General features: G+C 38.7%; 1 protein-coding gene across 1 annotated transcript in view; it reads right to left on the bottom strand.

The window, feature by feature from the left end:
• The window catches only part of LOC141096911 (uncharacterized), a 150,684-nt gene extending 138,751 nt beyond the window's left edge, over window positions 1–11,933 (bottom strand). Inside the window, exon 1 of the mRNA XM_073583821.1 lies at window positions 11,738–11,933. Coding sequence (XP_073439922.1) covers window positions 11,738–11,785 — 48 coding nt within the window. The 5' untranslated portion in view covers window positions 11,786–11,933. The remainder of the gene's footprint in view (window positions 1–11,737) is intronic.
• Between the last annotated feature and the right edge of the window lie 1,049 nt (window positions 11,934–12,982).

Below are 12,982 nucleotides of genomic sequence, written 5' to 3'. Positions count from 1 at the left end.
CTGTATAGTATGTCAGCCTGCTGCACGTCCAACGGTCCACAGCGGTGACCCGCAACAAAGATTCTTAGGGATAAATTCTTGGACTTTAGGTGCGCTGCCAGACAAATTCCATAGCCACACAAGGTTAAAAAGTTAACCCTTTAATCCCTACGCGTTTCGAAGCATAACACTTCTTCTTCAGGGGTTGACCCCTGAAGAAGAAGTGTTATGCTTCGAAACGCGTAGGGATTAAAGGGTTAACCTTTTAACCTTGTGTGGCTATGGAATTTGTCTGGCAGCGCACCTAAAGTCCAAGAATTTATCCCTAAGAATCATAGTGTCCCACTAGTGAGGGGGAGCACTCAGGTGCAGCAGTGCTGTGATGTGAGTTTATTGTAAGGAGTAGCAAAATTGCATGAAGTTACATATGAGACCAGGCAAACAAATACAAGCCTTTGTAGTTTCAGATAGAATGTAGATTGAAATACATTTGTATCTCTCTGGAGTACCCCAATGCTATTTGGTGTTTAATTAACTTTTTGTGCCATGATATACTAATGCTGTGCTATCTGAGTCCATATATACTGTTCATACACCTACAGCCATAGCCACAACACACTGAGATGGTTGTGACAGGATTTACCTTGTTTCTCCTTCTTAAGTCTCCTCCTACTACTCCTCCTGCTCCATAGTACACAGGAATTCATATATCAAAGTTTCTTACATAACTACATCCAGCATGAAGTTATCAGCAAAACAGATCTCCTTTGAGTTTCTATTCTGCACACTCCCAGTCTCCCACCACACAGTTTTATCTCCAAGCTGAAAAGCAGAAAGTCTCACACAAATATTGAAAGAAAGTAGGGAAAGCAGAGAGCCAGACTTCAAGACTGAAGCCTTCCTCTTTTAGAGTGCTATTGTTGCTAAAATACACTCAAATTATTTAGGTTTCCTAACCAGATATATCTGGGAAAGGTTTATATGTTACATTTTAATTTCCTTTTACTTCATATATTTCCCATGATAAGTTTTCTCTAAGACTTACAGCGTTATGTAAAAGTTTGGGCACCCCTGGTCAAAATTATTGATATTGTGAACAGTTAAACAAGTTGAAGATGAAATGATCTCTAAAAGGCCTAAAGTTAAAATGTACACATTTCCTTTGTATTTTAGGAAAAATATATATATATATTGTCCTTTTTCATATTTTAAAAATTACCAAAAGGAAAATGGGAAAAAATTGAAAAGTTTTCCACCCTGCATGGTTATTACCTAGTAACACCCCCTTTTTAAAGTATCATGGATTGTAAATGCTTTTTGTACCCATCCAAGAGTCTTTCAATTCTTGTTTGAGGGATTTTCATCCATTCTTCCTTGGAAAATTCTTCCAGTTCTGTGAGATTCCTGGGTTGTCTTGCATGCACTGCTATTTTGAGGCCTAGCCACAGATTTTCAATGATGTTCAGATCAGTGGGCTGTGAGGGCTATTGTAAAACCTTCAGCTTGGGCCTTTTGAGGTAGTCTATTGTGGATTTTGACGTGTGTTTATCATTTAGCATTTGTAGAAGCCAGACACTTTTCAACTTCAGCTTTTTTACAGATGGTGTTATGCTTGCATCAAGAATTTTTTGAAATGTCATTGAATTTATTAATCTATCTACATGTGAAATGTTTCCAGTGCCATTGACTGCAACACAACCCCAAAGCATGATTGAGCCACCCCCATACTTAATGGTTAGTGAAATGTTCTTTTCCTGAAATTCTGTGCCCTTTTTTCTTCACACATAGTATTCATCATTGTGGCCAAAGAGTTCTATTTTAACCTCATCTGGCCATAGGACTTGATTCCATCAGGCTTGTTTAAATATTGTATTTGCATACGTTTGACAATGAAGTTTATGGTGAGCACGTAGGAGAGGTTTTCTTCTGATGACTCTTCCATGAAAGCCATATTTGTGTTTCTGAACAGTAGAACAATGTGCCACAACTCCAGAGTATGCCAAATCTTTCTGAAAGTCTTTTGCAACAATACTACAAACAGCTCCCACTGAAATTTTGCTTGGTCTCCCAGACCTTGTCTTGACCTCCACTGTTCCTGTTAACTGCCATTTTTAAATTACATTTCGATCTGAGCAAAGGGCAAATTAGAAATGCTTTGTTATCTCTTTATAGCCTTCTTTGGTTTTGTGGGCATCCAACCTTTATAAGTTTCAGAGTGCTAGGCAGCTGCTTAGAAGAACCCATGACTGCTGTTTTTTTGGCACAAGGTTAGAGGAGGCTAGGTATTTATTAAGATGGGAAATTTGCATCACCTGACCTTTCCTAACGATAATGGTGAACAAGCCATACCCTAGTGGGCTAATTAGGGTCTGAAACCTTGGTCAACTTTATGAGTACTCAAATCTCCAAGGGTGGCCACATTTTTGCATTTGCCCATTTTCTTTTTTGTCATTTTTTAAATGTAAAAGATGAAAATATATATTTTTTCCCCTACAATACAAAGGAAATGTGTCATCTTTAACTTTAGGTCTTTTAGAAATTATTTAATCTTCAACTTGCTTAACTGTTCGCAATAACAGCAATTTTGACCAGGGGTACCAAAACTTTTACATGCTGCTGTAGCTTCTAGAGTACAGTGGCTGAATACTCCCCATCTCTGGGGTTCCTTATGCATAAGTTTTTTTTTGGGAACTTCAATATCAGTTTGGTGGGGGGTTAAACTGGAATAATCAACAAGCAGAAGGGCCTGTGGCTCTGTAGTGAACAGTAAAAAGGGAAAAGTGCTCTATTAAAAACTAAGTAACAGTAATTTTGACCGGGATGCCTAACACTTTTAGACTGTATACACTAAATGTTTGAAATGGTTATCTGCTGTCCAAGTTGGATCTAAGGCGTTGGATTTTTTTTACTAGATCAAGGTGAAGATCAAGGTGCTCAGAATCTGCAGATTACTAGAACACTCTTCAGAGAACCATTCTTTGGTTGCCTTTTGGAGTGATAATGCTGGCACACTAGAATCCATTCTCTGATTAAAGTTTTGGAAATCATGGTAGGTCTCATCACCATTGAGTACCTTGAAGCTTGTGGGCCCCAATGTAAAATCCCCAACAAGGCCCCAACTGTTCTTTAATAGTAATAGTCTTTTCCTGTGGACCAAAGGGAATATTTGTGCCCCTCTAGTCTCCAGGTCTGGCTGCAACCCCTGCACCTATTATAGTTATTATAGCTCATCACTGTGCCCTCTATCAATACTGATTGCTAAATGACGATGACACTTTGTTATAAAGCTTTCAGCATACCATTATATACAGGGTGATTATAAAAGATTACTCGGGTTTCAAGAGGTGTATTTTAAAATGTATTGCATGCACAAAACTGAATGGCACATGAGAACAAACTTAAACTCTCCAAGTTTAGCAAATAATTGTTTACAAGTGTTCTACGTGTCCTCCTTTTGTCACACGCCACACATCTATGCGGTAATCCAGTTCAACCCAAATACACTGCAGCATGTTACCTTCGATGGTCATTAGAATGGGGGTAATGCAGTCCCGGACCTTTTACGTTTACACAAGCATTCTTTGTGTCCTTCAATTATCGATAGCACCACAGAATTCTCGGGTGACCAGGAGGGTCACTTACATACTGTGTTGCAAACTCTAAAACACAAAGCGCATTCTTTTGCATCTCACCATTTTATGATCTGATGCCGCCCTGCCACCTGATGAGTCACAGACGAGTCTGCACATTCAAGTTACAAACGGAGACGTGACCTTTCGATACGTTATTATTACAAATGGGTGACATTTATATCTTTGCAGTAATATGAAAGCCAAATGCCATGAATCTTTTATAATCACCCTGTACATGTAAATACATATATTTCACTCCACTCTTAACATGCAGAGTTACAAGATTCTCTAGGAATAGAAAAAAACAAACGTAATACATAAATTGCAAAGTACCTTTACTTAGCAAATCACAATGATTTTGTCTATGGATTTAATCACTATAGAATTAAAATAGTTGCAATCTTGTTACACTGACAGAAACCTGTCATAGAATGTTAAACCCTCTGTTAAACCCTCTGATAGGCATACTGAGAAAACAGGATTACTGTTCACCTCCCCATTTTCACCTCAGATGGTAATTTTTGTATTAATAATAATAATTTATTTTTATAGCACCAACATATTCTGCAGCACTTTACAATTTAGAGAGGACTTGTTCAGACAATTGTTCTAACTTTCTCGGGACCGGAGTGTGCGACTGCATGTATTTTCATGCAGCCGCACACTCCTGTCCCGAGTGCCGGCGGCACTGTCGGGAATTGATGCGAGAGACTCGCTCGAGTTTCACGCATAGCTCTCGCAAGTCTGACCCTGGTCTTAGGTGTCATATGGATTGTTAGATTTGAGCAACACTTGTTGGCTTCTGATTGCAGGAAGAAGGCTCTCAGCTAGAATTAAGGCTGTGCATCTGAAGATCTCATCACAGGGGAAACCCCCTCCCTCATAAAATGTCTGTCATGGTGTTTATTAGCTAAAGCTGGAAACACATAGTCTTTCATTAAATCGATCAATAATTTTATATATGAATTTTATTAGATGGTTTTTAACTATTTATTAATTTATTTATTCTGTAACCCAGATTAAACACTGGCATTTTAACTTCCAAAATCTATTTTTTTTGCTATTAATAAAAAAGGGGGGAGCATGTGCAGTAGGTAACTCTGCGCCCTCCATTAATGTTTAAGAAGATTCCCAATGGATATTCTCTAACACTATTGGGCTATTGAGGTAATAAGAGGCCTCTGACACTGCTGTCTATCCTGTTTTTCTGATCTAATACTGGAGATACCAGGGGTACTGAACTAAGAATTTGTTTCTCACACTGCTGTCTACCCAGTCTATCTAATCTAACAGTGGAGATGTCAGGGATGCTGTGGTTAAAAGAAGATGCTCACACCTCTATCCACCTTGTCTTTCTGATCTAATACTGGACCTATCAGGGTAGTGAGGTAGAAGGTGGTTGCTCACACTGCTGTCCACCCTGTGCATCTGATCTAATAATGGAAATACTAGGAATGTTGAGGTAACTAGAGGATGCTTACAATGCTATCAACTCTGTTTTTCTGATCTAATGTTTGAGATACCAGTGGTGCTGAGGTAAGAAGAGGCGGCTCACACTGCTGTCCACCCCTGTGTTTCCCATATAATATTGGAGATACCAACAGTGCTGAGATAAGAGGCCCCTCACACTGTTGTTTACCATTTTTCTAATCTAATACTGGAGATACCAGGAGTGATGAGGTAAGAATAGGCTGCTCACACTGCAGTCCACCCTATCTATCTGATCTAATACTGGAGATGTCAGGGATACTGAGGTTAGAAGAAGCTGCTCACACTGCTGTCCACCCTGTCTTTCTGATTTAATACTGGCACTATCAGGGTACTGAGGTAGAAAGAGGCTGCTCATACTTCTATTGACCCTATGTTACTGAATGCTAAGTGGCTGCGTTAACCTGGAAATAACATTTTCCACCCACTGTCAAGCTATCTACATGTCACATCAAATGACCTTCCTGCTGCACATGCTCCCAGGCACCTGTCCTATTGATATTACAGGACAGGTTTCTGTCAGTGTAATAAGATGGTGACCATTTTAATTTTATATTTATTACTGCACTAGACAAAGTGAATGTCATCTGCTAATTAAAGGTATTTAAGAATCTATTTATAATGACACATTCTTTATTAAATGTTTCAATTCCTCTAAGGTGTGACTGCATTTATCCCTACTCCCTTACTGCAGTTACGACTAGCCTTATAGGGTCTAGAAAATTAATATTTGCAGTCCCTACATTTATATATATATATATATATATATATATACACACAGTGGGGAAAAAAAGTATTTAGTCAGTCAGCAATAGTGCAAGTTCCACCACTTAAAAAGATGAGAGGCGTCTGTAATTTACATCATAGGTAGACCTCACCTATGGGAGACAAACTGAGAAAAAAAAATCCAGAAAATCACATTGTCTGTTTTTTTTTCATTTTATTTGCATATTATGGTGGAAAATAAGTATTTGGTCAGAAACAAAATTTCATCTCAATACTTTGTGATATATCCTTTGTTGGCAATGACAGAGGTCAAACGTTTTCTGTAAGTCTTCACAAGGTTGCCACACACTGTTGTTGGTATGTTGGCCCATTCCTCCATGCAGATCTCCTCTAGAGCAGTGATGTTTTTGGCTTTTCGCTTGGCAACACGGACTTTCAACTCCCTCCAAAGGTTTTCTATAGGGTTGAGATCTGGAGACTGGCTAGGCCACTCCAGGACCTTGAAATGCTTCTTACGAAGCCACTCCTTCATTGCCCTGGCGGTGTGCTTTGGATCATTGTCATGTTGAAAGACCCAGCCACGTTTCATCTTCAATGCCCTTGCTGATGGAAGGAGGTTTGCACTCAAAATCTCACGATACATGGCCCCATTCATTCTTTCATGTACCCGGATCAGTCGTCCTGGCCACTTTGCAGAGAAACAGCCCCAAAGCATGATGTTTCCACCACCATGCTTTACAGTAGGTATGGTGTTTGATGGATGCAACTCGGTATTCTTTTTCCTCCAAACACGACAAGTTGTGTTTCTACCAAACAGTTCCAGTTTGGTTTCATCAGACCATAGGACATTCTCCCAAAACTCCTCTGGATCATCCAAATGCTCTCTAGCAAACTTCAGACGGGCCCGGACATGTACAGGCTTAAGCAGTGGGACACGTCTGGCACTGCAGGATCTGAGTCCATGGTGGCGTAGTGTGTTACTTATGGTAGGCCTTGTTACATTGGTCCCAGCTCTCTGCAGTTCATTCACTAGGTCCCCCCGCGTGGTTCTGGGATTTTTGCTCACCGTTCTTGTGATCATTCTGACCCCACGGGGTGGGATTTTGCGTGGAGCACCAGATCGAGGGAGATTATCAGTGGTCTTGTATGTCTTCCATTTTCTAATTATTGCTCCCACAGTTGATTTCTTCACTCCAAGCTGGTTGGCTATTGCAGATTCAGTCTTCCCAGCCTGGTGCAGGGCTACAATTTTGTTTCTGGTGTCCTTTGACAGCTCTTTGGTCTTCACCATAGTGGAGTTTGGAGTCAGACTGTTTGAGGGTGTGCACAGGTGTCTTTTTATACTGATAACAAGTTTAAACAGGTGCCATTACTACAGGTAATGAGTGGAGGAAAGAGGAGACTCTTAAAGAAGAAGTTACAGGTCTGTGAGAGCCAGAAATCTTGATTGCTTGTTTCTGACCAAATACTTATTTTCCACCATAATATGCAAATAAAATGAAAAAAAACAGACAATGTGATTTTCTGGATTTTTTTTTCTCAGTTTGTCTCCCATAGTTGAGGTCTACCTATGATGTAAATTACAGACGCCTCTCATCTTTTTAAGTGGTGGAACTTGCACTATTGCTGACTGACTAAATACTTTTTTTCCCCACTGTATATTATATATAATACATAATTTTTATTGCAGGCTTAACTGAGCAAGACAGAAAACAACCAAGAAAATAAAAGGAAACCAATCAGCATCCAGTACACATACTGGGAAAATACTAAATCTTTAGCAGTCCGTACATTGTTGTGCCACACTGTTGCGTCAGGTTGGTTCTCTGTACAAGAGTACTGATGTAGATATAGGCCGGAATGGCATTTGTTGGGAATACAATGGCCTAGAAAGAATAGTCCAACTAGAGACAAATAGCCAGACACAGAATGAAAGATGATCCTCATTGTGCCAACCTCATGGGGCGCTCAGCCTTAAAGTAATACTGAGACAATCTTGGTCAGTGGATCAATGTTTGTTAACTTAGAAATAGTTATGCGTAATGGTGGCAAAAATAGAGTTCAGAAGCTTTGCTATTTCTACTCGGCAAGAAGCTCCATTCTTAGCAGCGTTTTAGTTGGAACAAATGTAATATTAACAGTTCTGTGCTGGCAATTTCCCCTTCAAGATGGTCATAATACTGAGGCGACCAACACAGTTCAGTTACAGATATACCAAAAAGGATCTGCACAGTCCAGGCATCCTAATAAATACTCTCACAACCTATTATTTGCCAGAATTCTCTCTGAGAATTCTGGCAAAAAACCTTTCTTCATCTCCACCCTTTATATCTGGACAGATCTAACAAGCTCAGTCACCCAATTATTGCAGTAACATATTGTGACAAATAAAACAGTGAATATCGAGCAGCACACCTCTATCATTAGTCTAGCTTTTTACTACAGGAAATCTTTTTATTCTCCTCTCTGGAATTTGTTACTTCTATTTCTGAAAAGTCAAGGCCAAAGAAGTTTTTAAGTTTGGTTTTAAGGAAAAATAGCACACCATTGATTGATAGTCCTCTGTGCACCCTGTGAATAGGCAGAAAGCTGTCAATCAGTGACAGAGGGTGGAGTCATTTAGACCTCATGAGTTTGGAGGACTACATGGCAGCAGCTTTACTAGCTCTCTAGTAATAAAACAATGATTTTATTAACATGAGATTATCAAAACAGCCTTAGTCAGCCCAGTAAGTGACACGTCACTGAAACCAGGATCTCTGCCTCTTCATTATGCTGTTCAATGGTAAAACCTGGTGTGGATGGCTCTGGCCAAATCATGGGGTTCATCTTATTATAATCTAAAGTTTATGGGGCCTTTGGAATCTTACTTCTTTCCATTTTGCCACTAGAAGTAAATTTTCTGCAGTGTGTCTACGCTTTGTTTGCCCTTAGTCTTGGTTTTGTGGAAGTGTTAGTCTGAGGGTCATAGTAACATGCATCTCCATGACTACTATCCAAATGGGGGTAACAAGTATTAGTGATCCCAGAATCCATTGGGATATTGGGACTCAATATTGCTGTTTAACCCTGATAACTTATGTAAGGGCATGTCAACTCTCAAGTAAATAAGCAGTGATAACTCATAAGTATACAGGCTGTAATCTGACAGTTGCTAAGAAATATATCCAAATTATTGACCACTCCCAAAGTAAACTCCTTCTTTACAAAGATAATTGCTGCCTTCAACATATTTTTGTAGATAAAAAGAAAAAAGAATGTTTCCAAACCACAGAATGCCAATTAGAAAATTGAAGATGTCCTCATAAAACATTGTTGCACGACACTTTTGACAAGGATTCATCTGTCATTCTATTGTACCTATTATTATTATTTATTTATATAGCACCATTGATTCCATGGTGCTGTACATGTGGTATCTATCCCATACATCTGTCATTTGTCATACATCTATATACTTAACCACAGACACAAATCTATAGATGATAAAACTAATGTCAAGTGAAGCAGGAGAGTCTTGGAATTTGGAAATTGTTCTCAATAATCTCTGACTGTCATATAGTGAGATCCTAACATTATATTCCTTTGCGCAATGCAAGAGGGGCGAGGAAATAATTTACAATTTGTAAGTTTTCTATACAATGAAGGGCTCACCTATAACAACCTTAGCATCTCATGTGTAAAAATCTAAATCTGTAACATGCCTGAGCCTTACAGATTCCACATATTGTACAAATTGTGTCATATGCTTCCCCAGCTATTACTGAGCTGCACTGATTAGGCAAAAGTGCAATTATAAATCTTGGGTGTAGTCTAAATCAATTCTTAACATGTTCTGTCAATGCCTCTTTATACTCAGCGTGCTGACAATTATTTTCTATGCATACACAATGTGCTATATAGATATATATACGATATCTGATTCATAAATTAATTACAGTTTGCATAGTTTTGATCATGATTTCGGACCGGGCATTACATTTTAGGATATAGGAAGACATGTTTAAGATTACCAAAGCAAAGTGACATGTCTTTGCACAAGTTTGCATCCTCTGGGAATGAATGACATCTGTCAGATGACCCATTTCTTTAAGTTTTTGTGACGAGACATAAGTAGTCAAACATGAAACATGGGTGATTAAGGCGCATTGCTTTGTCACTAGGTTGAGGCCGTATTCAAAGTTTTTTAAGGCCTGACTACTAAGTGACGTGACAGAACAGTGTTTCATTAATTGGGACTATTGATCATCTGGAATTGTGACATAACATGAATGGATATATTCTATGACCCATCTTGTATATCAGAACATCATGTCCCGCTGCAGGTAGTACAGATAAAGCATTACTGCTGTACTGCCATTCATTTGCAGCTTGGAGGTGAACTTAGAGACGGACCTTGCTGGAGGCAGATTTTGAGCAATGGCAAAGGCCATATTCTCCTTGCCAAACACAATATTAATAGTAATTCACTATAAAGCTATGTTACACCTGAATAGGACTAATGCAATGCTTTTGAGAAGGATTTGTGTCATGTATCCTTTTTTTAGATTCTGCTCTCAAACCATTATGCGTTGGACTTAGAGGCTATGAGCCCCCTCTGGCCTTAGGATTCCTATATCAGAATGGTTAGTCCATTTTTCTATACCACCCTTTGCTAGGGTAAGCGTATCCATAGATGAAACATTTACATTTGAAGTATGTATCTTATACAAGTTGATTATCTATCTATCTATCTATCTATCTATCTATCTATCTATCTATCTACCCAGTTATATCGGGTGCATCTTGACCATTAAATGCATCCTTCCTCAAAATGTTATGCATACATACCAAGCAACATAAAGAAGTACATTCCTGAGCAAGCAGCGGAAAGTACTATGAAGATAAATTGCAGACACAAGCTACTTTATGATCCATACAGCCGAGTAAAACAGGAGAAATGACCTAAAAAGTGGACAGAATGGCCATGTCTGTAATATCGAAGTATTATTAGCTGATGCCTGATCTAAGCAGAAATACGAGAGCATGTCACCCTCTTTCTGCTCAGAATTGCACATCATTTCCGTCGGTTTATTGTTTCGACTTTAATCTTTATAGCACTGGCAGATACTCTAATCATGGAAGTAATCTATAAAAACGCATTACACTTTATGGGGATATCACAGAACAATTCAAATGAACTTAGCCCTTGAAGCATAAACGAACAATTCTCAAGAAATGTATAAAGTGTGAAAAAAGTCTAAAAACAAGTTTAGCCTTCCATTGCACATAACAATGCGGACGATCTGCTAGATTAGTTTACATTAACTGACCCATTATAAAACCTTCAATAATTAAGTAATCATTTACTAGCTAAATAAGGGTTAGAATGCAAAGGGCGAATTCACATGAATTGGATTTAGTTGTGGGATTTTGTGGCTTATTCATCTAAAAGCTACTCCGATTTTTCAAAGAAATATCTTCTGTGTGTGAACTCATCCTCATCGGCCATGTGAGATATTGTGATTATGAAACAGGGTTGAATTGCAGCTTTGTCTGCGTGGAATAACAATCTTCTCAAACAACCCGGAATTAATAAAGAATAAACAATGGTGTGGGATACTCTGAACATATACACCATGGAACTTAGCAGAATCATGGCCGTCCATAGGTGGAAACTTCCAATTTAAAAGGTAAATATATTTGTAAAAATCTTTAAATGCTTATCCTGAGAGCCATAGGGTGCACCTAGTCCTTGTACCTGCATTTATGATACAATATTCCTGTTTATCATTGCTAAGCTCAATGTATATAATAGTCATGGTAAACCACCTGCTCTGCTCTACCTTCTGCATCTATTTAATAATTTTAAGTTTGTCCTAAATCCTTAGATACATTGCATTAGCATTGATTTTGTGTAGAAAAGGTCTTACCAGTAAAATGATGAGGACACTAAATGGTGCACAAAGCTTCCAGTCCATAGTGTATTTCTCCTGTGCTGCTCGGCACAGTCCCTAGCGAGCCGCCTGTTTATCCTAAACTCTCGGAGTAAAGGGATGCTCCCTCTTTGCTGCTCTCACAAGTAGATGTTAAAGGTTTCCTTCAGTGAGAGATGAGCTGGATGCTGTACTACAGAGTCCTTTTCTCCACCCATAATCTTGGGCTGGTCTCACCTGAAACACATGACAGCATCATTATTGCAGCAGGATAATTCACAATTCAGACACACCTTGTGTCTTACTGCCATTCCTAAGTAATGTAATAAGACAAATCTACAAATTAATCATTTTGCGTAATGTATTACAGTTCAATAAAAAGTATATTTTATTTTTTTGGGGGTGCATATTATCAACCCTTTATTTATTTTCTATATAGCGCAATTTTATAGACCATATAGTTTATTTACAGGGCACTGTTTCCTAAATGTATTTGTCCTGAACAGGTTATGTACGTCTGTAAGTATTTAGGCTCAAATGCAGTACATTTATTTCCAGGGCTTGGCAATGTACACTATCTTTCCTCCACCCCCAGATAAAACTAAAATAAACCTGTAGGCCTTCCTTATGAATGTATGTACAAAAACCTTTTTTTTTTATTATGGCCTTACTTTACAATAATGTTACCTATGGTGGTTCTTTCTGTACCCTGATAAAGTGCTAATCATTGTGCTACCCTTTGTAAAAAGTGAGCCCAATCTCTAAAGTGGGTACCAATATTTTGGCTCAGATACAGCCAACAGGCAATGAACTCACTGATAACACGTGTTCAACTCTATAGCGATGGTGCGTCACAGTATCTACTGGATGGTAGAAGTGTCTTGGTGGTTTGGCATTTTTAGACATGCAAAGTAGGAATATATAGGGAGTGCCAATAATATTCAGCACATAGTTAATCATTGGTATGTTACATTTAAAGCACCAAGCCAGTGTTCTGTTTTTTTGTTTTAGTGTTGAGGTGATGTCACTAATGTGAGTTCCCTGCACCAAGTAATATACTTATCAACCGCAGTCTCCTCTTCCTGGTGTCGCTTCGATTCCGTTCCGCCATCTTGTGACTGTAGCTCCTGACTAATCAGAAGGCAGAGGTAACGGTCAGAAGCTCTTAATTTTATGAAAATCTTGTTCTGGCCTTGTTTTGGCGCCCATAGACTAACAATGGCATTGACATTACAGAAGTGA

This window comes from Dendrobates tinctorius, unplaced genomic scaffold (assembly GCF_039654945.1).
Source record: "Dendrobates tinctorius isolate UK_male_01 unplaced genomic scaffold, ASM3965494v1 ptg000081l, whole genome shotgun sequence".
Lineage (NCBI taxonomy): Eukaryota > Metazoa > Chordata > Amphibia > Anura > Dendrobatidae > Dendrobates > Dendrobates tinctorius.
This window is presented reverse-complemented; position numbering and strand designations above follow the sequence as displayed.